This window comes from Antedon mediterranea, chromosome 5 (genome assembly GCF_964355755.1).
Source record: "Antedon mediterranea chromosome 5, ecAntMedi1.1, whole genome shotgun sequence".
Classification (NCBI taxonomy): Eukaryota; Metazoa; Echinodermata; class Crinoidea; order Comatulida; family Antedonidae; genus Antedon; species Antedon mediterranea.
In genome coordinates this window covers 11,808,155-11,817,886 of record NC_092674.1, presented here as the reverse complement: position 1 = coordinate 11,817,886, position 9,732 = coordinate 11,808,155, and the positions used below count along the sequence as shown (strand labels likewise).

Below are 9,732 nucleotides of genomic sequence, written 5' to 3'. Positions count from 1 at the left end.
ATGAGACTAAAAAACAGCTTAAATGGTGATTAATATTGAAACTTAAATTTTGGTAGTCAATGGAATAATTTTACCGATCTGGGAGTATGTTCCTAATGTTAAGTCCAAAAGGTTTGTGGTTTTAAGTAGTAATTCCCAGTGGTTTTCTTTGAGAAGTATATATATATACAACTGAGGACTAGTGCTGTTCCGCCGTACTATACCACGCCGAGAATGTTAAAGAGTCGCTATCCAATCGAGTACGAACAATATCATGAAAGGCGACTTTTTCTCATTCTCACAGATTTCCTCATCTTTATCGTTTCAAATTAATTAATTAAATTTCAGTATATCACTGGGCGGTTTAGAATTAATGTACTTTGCCTGATTTGTTTATATTATCCAAATTCCTTCACTTGCACTGATGAAGGGCTAGTGTTGCCCGAAGCTCTGCTAACTTTTCTGGCTGTTTACTTTATCGTTTTGATTTAGATTTTCGCTTTTTATTTTTGTATCTCCATTGAGATCCAGCCACTGATACCCACAGCATTGTCATTTTTTTCAGTAATTTGCCTTTGGATTTATATATATATATATATATATATATATATATATATATATATATATATATATATATATATATATATATATATAAACGAGCGTGCTGTGGAGATACAAAAATTCTCACAGATTTCCTCATCTTTATCGTTTCAAAAATTAATTAAATAATTTTCAGTGTATCACCGGGCGGTTTGGAATTTATTTCTATACCTGTTGTGTTTATATATATATATAAGTATCTCTCGCGATCCCGCTTAGTGAATAAATATACTGAATTATAGATGAGGGCGTATCAATTTGATCTCTGGTGCGCGTGCGTACAACTGAGGACTAGTTGTGTTCCAACCGTACCACGCCGAGAATGTTAAAGAACAATACCATGAAAGTCCCAGTGGTCTAATGGTTAGGGCAACTGCATATCAAGCAGACGGTCCGAGTTCGAGTCTCGGTTGGGGCGACTTTTTCTCATTCTCACAGATTTCCTCATCTTTATCGTTTCAATAATTAATTAAATAATTTTCAGTGTATCATAAAAGTATCTCTCGAGTTACAGTTATGCGGGACATGGTACACTGATTATAAACACAAAGAGTGCACAAGCTCAAAGAGCGTGCTTTGAAAAATGCTAATAGTATTCTGGATTTTCCGTAAATTACCAATGGTTTGTTCAAAATCAAAACTGAAACTAATCCCATCACTATTCAATCGAAATATTATTATTATACTACATTGTTGAAAAATGGATTGCGTGATATGAAAATGGATTGATAGTAAATGTAACAAAGATACGTTCCTGTCTGGTTATTTGGTATTTATGCAGTGATTAAGCGGAGGATTATTTTTGTAGCGTTCCATTTAAAAGTTTGTTACAATGAAATATTTTGGTTGTGAAGGTCCTTAAATTCGTTGCCTCCAGCAATACTTCTTTTACCAATTTTACGAATTAGGCTAACATCAAAACATTCAACAGTGATAAAATGGCATGCAACTCTAACTACGTTATGACTAAGCCTATCAAGTTCTGGGTCCGGACCCCCTCCCCACCCCCATCCTAAATGTTAATAATAATATATATAATAATTATATAATAATATAAAACACACTAACTAACTTTTTTTTTGTCAATGGAGGACTTCTGGTACGGTAGCCTAATAAATATAATATTACTGTTATTGTAAATTAATTATTACTAGATTGTACGCTCGCTTCGCTCACGTACCATCTAGTTCGTGCCCACAGATGGTTCTCGAATACATAGTAATTTTAGCGTAAAAAAAAACTGGCGATTTCAAATGTACGTACGGCAGGACTATAAAACATTGTCGTTTACAGAAATAGACACAATGATTTATGTAGTCAACCAAAATTAGCACCTAGAAACTTGTCACAAAATGAGTCGAAATTTGTTATTTGACTCGTTTAAACAAACCCAATTTTGTTAAATTATTCTTTATATTTCTTTATTATCCAATCAGTAACGAAATATTTTTTTTATATAGGCCTATAAATAATATACCACTAAATAGAGTAAAACATTTCCGATTTAATACTTTATTAAAACTGTCACTGTCTCATGGTCGATTGAAATAGTAAAGTACATTTAAAGACCACTAATACGTTTCTATTTTTGTAATTATTAATTAATACAAACGTTGAGAAACAACTGACAGTAATAAAGTATATATTATTATGTGTTTATAATCTAAAAGTAGGGGCTACACACACTCACAGTGATAACGTTTATTAGTATATTTATTTATATTATATCTAACAGTACCAACACACTTTTGATTCAAATGGCGATCAAAAGTGGTTAATACCTATTTGCAGTATTGTATAGTATTTCAATACTATTTCTGTTTATTCTCCAAGGGTCTATAAATTTACCTACTTGTGTTAAACCATGGAGGTATGCAATGATTTGGAATGTTCCATTCATTGCAAATCAATACATTTCTATAAACGTATATTAAATCTATCGAAATAGTATTTTTTAAAGAAAGTCGGCCTGTCTTCAAAATTATGATGCTGTACTTGAGCTGTTCAACCGGTTTTCAGCCATTAAAAACAGTTATCGTAGGAGGAGATAGGAAAATGCGAAGCATCCTCGTATTATTGTATGCGGGTATTTTTTACGATGGACATGTATTAGACAGTGTATACCACGATCGGTAAACACCTCTATTTGGGGCAAATCGTTGAACCTAAATTTGTTTTAATTGTCAATAACTAATTATCTGACTCAATTTAATTAGTAAACAGGGTTACATCAGGTGGTTAAAATTAGTACCGAAAGTACGAACCAACTTTATATACCATCGAGTAAACATTTTAGAAGTAACGCGCGATTTACCGAATTTTGCCCTTACGTAAATTTATATATAGACTGGATGGTTCTCGAATACACAGTAATTTCAGGGTAAAAAATCTGGCGATTTCAAATGCACGTACCGCAGGATATAATACATTGTCCTTTACAGAAACGAATAAGTAGACACAATGATTTATGTAGTCAACCAAAATTAGCACCCTAGGAATTACTTCCGAAAGAGAAATTTACCACAAAATGAGTCCAAATTGTTTATTCATTTAAAGAAACCCAATTAGGGTTGAGGAATGGGAAAGAGGATAGGTACACAGAGGAACACTTTTTAAATATATTCTTTATCCACGTCAGTAACGAAATATTGTTTTCATTTTGTATAGGCCTATAAATAATATACCACTAACGGTGACTAAATATAGTAAAACATTTGCGATTTAATACTTTGTTAAAACTGTCACTGTCATAGTCGATTGAAATAGTAAAGTACATGTAACGATACACCACTACGACGTTTATATTTTTTGTAATTATTAATTAATGCAAACATTGAGAAGCAACTGTCAGTAATAAAGTTTATTTGTATATTACGTGTTTATACATCTAACAGTAGAGCCTACCCATAATCACAGTAATAAAGTTTATTTGTATATATTTGTTTACATCTAACAGTATTCACAGTAAGAAGTGTTTGTATATATTTTTTTACATCTATTCACAGTAAGAAATGTTCGATTCAAATGACGACCAAAAATGGTTAATAGGACGTATTTGCAGTACTGTATTGTCAAAGTATTGCAAGTTTATTCTCCAAGGGCTCATAAATTTACCTACTTGTGTTAAACCAAACTGGCAGACTGAGAGATTGGAATGTTCCATTCATCGCAAATCAATACATTTGTAAAAACGTAAATTAAATCTATCAAAATAGTATTGTTTAAAGAAAATCGGCCTGTCTTCAACATTATGATGCTGTACTCGAGTAGTTCAACCGGTTTTCAGCTATTAAAAACAATTATCGTAGGAGGAGATAGGAAAATGCGAATCGTCCTCGTATTATTGTGTGCGGGTATTTTCAAGTTGGACATCTATTAGACAGTGTATACCACGATCGGAAAACACCCCTATTTGGGGCAAATCGTTGAACCTAAATTCGTTTTAATCGTCAATAACTAATTATCTAACTCAATTAAATTAGTAAACATGGTTACATCAGGTGGTTAAAATCAGTACCGAAAGTACGAACCAACTTTATATTATACCATCGAGTAAAAATTCTAGAAGTAAGGCGCGATTTACCGAATTTTGCCCTTACGTAAATTTATATATAGATTGTCAATTAATGATTTAAAAAATAGACAAAAAATATGAAGCTGCTGCTATAAATATTGAGGAAAACGTTACATTGTATTGTTTATAATTAAATGCTAAATAAAGTCAGAAGTTAATTAAAAATTTCCAAAATTCATTTCATTTATCCACTATAAACTGTACAATAAATAATCAATATAAAAAAAATAAATTAATTGTAGGAAATTTGCAGAGAGAACGGAAAAACAAAACTGTAGGCCTAGGCCTAAGCAAAATTATGATTTGGCCTTAAATTATGGAAAATACGCAATAATTGAACATAATTGAATAAATGAACAAATCGACGACCCATATGACGGGTTTTTTCCGAACACAGTGTGTGTTGGCCTCCTTTCGTACGGTACCTCTCATCAGTTGACTGTATAACATACTTGGCTCATGTGATTTGTAACTCTCTATGAATGATGATGATATGAAGACACAGTATCAAGCTCAGTGTATCAGAGCTAATACATTATTTAGGACATTCTCCAAATGTTCCGTTGTCAGAAGTGAAATGACAGTTATTTAAAATGTATTTCTTTAATGTATACTGTATGACGCTATAAGTTCAGTGAAGGTACTGTGAACTCATTTAGAATTTGCAGGTTACGTAAGCTACTGAAATTGCCTAGATATAATATCGCAAGCATGATGTTTGTAACAAAACGTTTCCTCATTCTATGAATATTGGAGGAACTATATGCATAGTTTTAAGAACAGAATTTATGACTGTAGTCTGATTCAAACCATTCATAAATGGATATTTTAGGATATTGTGAAATAATTTTTTTGTACACTATCCGAAAAAAAGAAATGAATGAATGAATAAATAAACAATTCATTTTATTTTTATTTCATTGAGTATATGATTAGTACAATAAAACTTGTTTAATGGGCTCGCGGATGTTATATTAAAGGTTATCACGAGTAAATTATTATTTTTTTTATTGTGTAATTTTTTTAATTGTTGGTATTGATTGTTTTAGATTAAGCTGACCAGAAGGTCGTGTACTTTTGACCCAGAGCGTTCAGAGGATATTTTGGATAAGTGTTTAATGGCTTTTAACTAACCTTGAGAAGTTTATGTATTGTTCCGGGATAATTCATTGTTGCGAAACGATAGAGTGGATACAGGTGAATAGAGTTCAAGATAAAGTTTTGCATAGCAATTAAGTTCAATGCATTTAGCTACCGTACTACACCCACGCAATACATTACAGTTAGTTATTCTTCCTCCATTTGAATACACGGTCACAGTAGACTGAACAACAACCATGCCACCATAGTCAATTACCGATGTGTACAAATTATTATACGCACCTTTATTCATTGAACCACGACATGTTACACATACAGATTTCACTATGATTGATAGATCAGGATAAATAAACTATTTTGAAACAAATTAAGAAGTTGTTTTTCTTAGATTGCTGGATGCTACATTATTACTGTTAGTGAATATAAGACTTGGTTGAAAAAAAATTGGTAAGAAACTTTTGAATTAAGTGTAGTTTATTATTGAGTTGTTAATCAATTGGCCTACTGAAACTTTACAATTATTGGTAGGATGTTTGTATTGTTATCGAGAAAGGTCCGGGTTTGATTTTCGGTTGAGGAGATTTTCATTCTTATTCACATATAAATTTTTCTTGTTAATATAATGTATACATTAATTTTGATTTCCATCATATTTTTCTCAGACCGTTGAAATGTATTCCTACACCAATTGTTTCTGTAAACGTAACATGTTGGTAAGTTCAAATACACTTTCTCTTTGGCAAATTAAACAATTATCATAATATATGTTACGTTAGTAATAGCCATGTCATAAGATCTTTTACACAACTTATCAAATGTATCACAAAGAAGAACTTTATGTCATTATTAAAGTATTATGAGTTACCAAAAGTTAACATTAAGCTTAAAGGGGGATTCTGGGTTTAAAATTGCTTTTAAATATCGTTTATTTATTAAATAAAAAATATTATAACAATATAGACATGTCAGAATGAAGAAATAATAACGATAAATTAAAAAAATAAAATTTCATATACACTTTAGCGTAAATTCATGGAAAGTCTGTTTTTCAGCAGCTTAGGGAAGCTCATTAATATTCATGAGATATTCACAATATCATGTCATCAGTGGATTCCAAACTCGCGACGTCATGTACACACGTTGTGTTTGTCAACTAAATTTACATCTCTTCCCCCTGTCAAACGACGATCATTGTGAAATACATTTTTTAAACTAGGCCTAAAGTGTAATAATAACAGTAGTAGCATATATTTATTTGACATTTAATGAAATACAAAATTTAGTACAGATTACGGAGTAATAATTTATATACTATTTTTATACCTCGAATAGTACAGATCGTATTATCGGCTTCACGTACTAGGCTACGCTTAGCCTAAATCATTTTTTTTCATGGGTGAGAGCCATTCTGACTGGGGATTAAAACGTTAAAACATTGGGGCCCATCATATGGGCCTAGCTAGCCTACTACTAAACGATTGGCCCATAAATAACAAAACTCAGTGGATTCCAAACCCATCCTATCAACCAAACTCCTAAACAATCTAAACCTAAAACATTCTACAAAATCGGCTGTAAATATCGCTGTTCGCCGTTCGCACGTATGGTGTCCCGATCGTCTAGTAGGCCTAAAATAGGCCTAGTTTACTCTCCAAAACAGCGGATACTACTGCATCAAGCAAGTAGACCAGGTAGTAGGAAGGAGACCTAGCCGATCCGGCCCAGCTAAAAATTGAGCTAGCTAGTGTAGTAGACCCTATGCGAATTGATACTACCAGGCCTTTTACTAGGCTACACTTCTTAAAATTAGCAATACAATAATATGTTTACAAATATTCAAACTCTCTCATTCGAGCTATATTATCTATACCATTCCGGTAGGTCGAGTCGACCTTCAATCAAATACTGTACATCGTTCATGTTGTAATTCTTCAATCAAATACTGTACATCGTTCATGTTGTTAAATTATATACTCGACCCGACCAGTTTGGTATTGTATATACTGTATCTGCTTATCACGTGACGATGCCAGGCATGGGCAGGTAGCGATTTTTTTTTCCGTACGAGAGTTCCTCCATCGGTTCGTTTCGGACTCAATCGACTCTCTTCGGTATTCGGTAAAGTCAGCTCACTGATGCGTGACAACATAATACAATTTACATTTACAAACCGCGAGCTTACTTTCACACAGGCTCTCACAATAGTAAAATAAATCTACACTAATACGAGTTTTGATTTGATGACATTAATTAATTAATACTAGGCCTACTTAGTAATTACATTAAGAACCCAATAGCATATTGAAGATATTTAGGTCTACGACCCAATAGTAGGTCGTATCAGATATTATTTTTTGAAGTTGAACGACCTTTTGTCACGAACGAGAGGCTCTTTTTCTTATCGTTTATGGTATTGTAGCTAGCCCATGGCTAGGCTAGCTTGTGTAAGCCTATGCAAGGTATTACTTTTGAATTTAAAATGATTATGTACAGTAGGAATTCCTATGCACAGTGTTTTTTATACCTTTTAAAATAATATTATTAAATTAATATTTATATTGTAAGGTAATGGAAATTTTACGTTAAAGGTGTACGTATTGATTATCCCCAATCTTGAAAAAAAGATTTCAGACTTTTAATAATAGGCAACTTTGGAGTTTTAATTAAGTTATAGGCCTACAACTAATATTATTGTTTATTATATGTAATTTGGAAAATCATAAAAAATACATGCAAAGTAAAAAACATTCAATTACGGTACTGACACGACTGCAATAGGTGACAAATACATTTAATAATAACACATTTTCCAGGAAGCTTATAATTATATGTGATACTATCATCAATTATTAAATTAACACGATATTAAACGCTTTATAAGCAAGCATGTGTTTCTATACATTACAACTTACAAGAATACATGTTAGTAATACTAGGCCTAAATGTATACAATTTTTCAAATGTTACACTTAAAAACCTGAAGAAAATTGTAATTTTCTTGATAAAAACATCTGTTAGTGTTACTTCTGTACATATAATTTCTAACCTACTACTTCATTTTATTAAAATAAAAAATAGTACTGTAGATGGAATGTACTACATTGAAGCACACGTACGTAGGGCTAGGCTAGCTGGCCTAAGTTGCTTGTGACGACCAACAAAGTGCTGCTGCTGTGTGTGTGTGTTACTGTTTGTGAATCTGATGGTGTACATACATTGGTTTGTGGCTGCCTATACAGTATTATATTATTAAAATTCTAGGACTATTATTATTATTACAATGACGTTCAGTACTACTATTAATATTTATTATTATATTTACAGTGAGTATAGTATTAGGCCTCTAGTATAGTATGTATAAATTTGTCACTCGTGCAAAGAAGCTGCTCACGTTTTGTGGTTGCTGTCACGCATCAGTGAGTATCGGTGGCTTACCGAAGAGTCGATTGAGTCCGAAACGAACCGATGGAGGAACTCTCGTACGGAAAAAAAAATCGCGGGCAGGTAGAGCATGTGTATCGTCGTCTCGCTCTCTCCTCGCTCTCAGCAGGAATGTATACGTTACGCTTCATTGATTTTGAAGGCTTTCCCTAAGTCAGTGCGAAAATCGGCAAACGTAAAGTGCAAACATATCAAATTTTTCACTGTTTTGATGAATTTTCATAGAACATTGACTTTATAAATGGGAAGACCGACTAAAATTACATCAGATAAGTATAATTTTACAAAAGTAATTGATATGGTTAATGATAACGGGTCGTCGGAAGATTGACCATTTCACGAATTTCCTATTCTGTAACACAGTGTCATATCGCCGTAGCTGCACTTGTAATCTGGCGTTATTTCACAGCCTGGCCTTCGTTCTGCTTCACTGGACGCTTATATAACTTGAAACTTTTACCTTTCAAGAGACAAACAAATATATTTTACATTTTTTAATATTCATTTTAAACCCGGAACCACCCCCCCCCCCCCCTTTAAGTACTAGATGGTCTAGCGGGGGTCTAGCCCACAGATGGTTCTCGAATACACAATAATTTCAGCGTAAACATTCCCCTAGTGGGAATTACTTCCGAAAGAGAAACTTTTCACAAAATGAGTCCAAAAACCAAATAAACCCAATCTGCGATTCAATACATTTGTATAAACGTATATTATTAAATCCATCAAAATAGTATTTTTAAAGAAAATCGGCCTGTCTTCAACATTATGATGCTGTACTCGAGCTGTTTAACTGGTTTCAGCTATTATCGTGGAAGGCGATAGGTAAATGCGACTAACAACATGGCCTACCTACACTCACAGTAATACAGTGTATTTGTATGTGTTTTATATATCTAGCAGTACCCGCACTCACAGTAAGAAATTTGCGATTCAAATGGCGACCAATGGTTAATACGTATTAATTTACAGTATATTGTCAAAGTATTGCAACACTATATCTAAAGGTTTTTAAGTTTATCCACAAGGACCTCTAA

At 32.8% G+C, this 9,732-nt stretch overlaps 1 protein-coding gene across 2 annotated transcripts in view; it reads left to right on the top strand.

Moving 5' to 3' along the window:
- Nucleotides 1-5,437: 5,437 nt before the first annotated feature.
- Nucleotides 5,438-9,732, top strand: part of LOC140050543 (galactosylceramide sulfotransferase-like) — a 46,898-nt gene continuing 42,603 nt past the window's right edge. For both annotated transcript variants that reach the window (XR_011845402.1, XM_072095792.1), the window contains exons 1-2: nt 5,438-5,701; nt 5,917-5,967. Coding sequence is in view for 1 of the 2 variants with exons in the window: in XM_072095792.1 (XP_071951893.1) it covers nt 5,926-5,967 (42 nt within the window). In the remaining variant the exon portion in view is untranslated. The remainder of the gene's footprint in view (nt 5,702-5,916; nt 5,968-9,732) is intronic.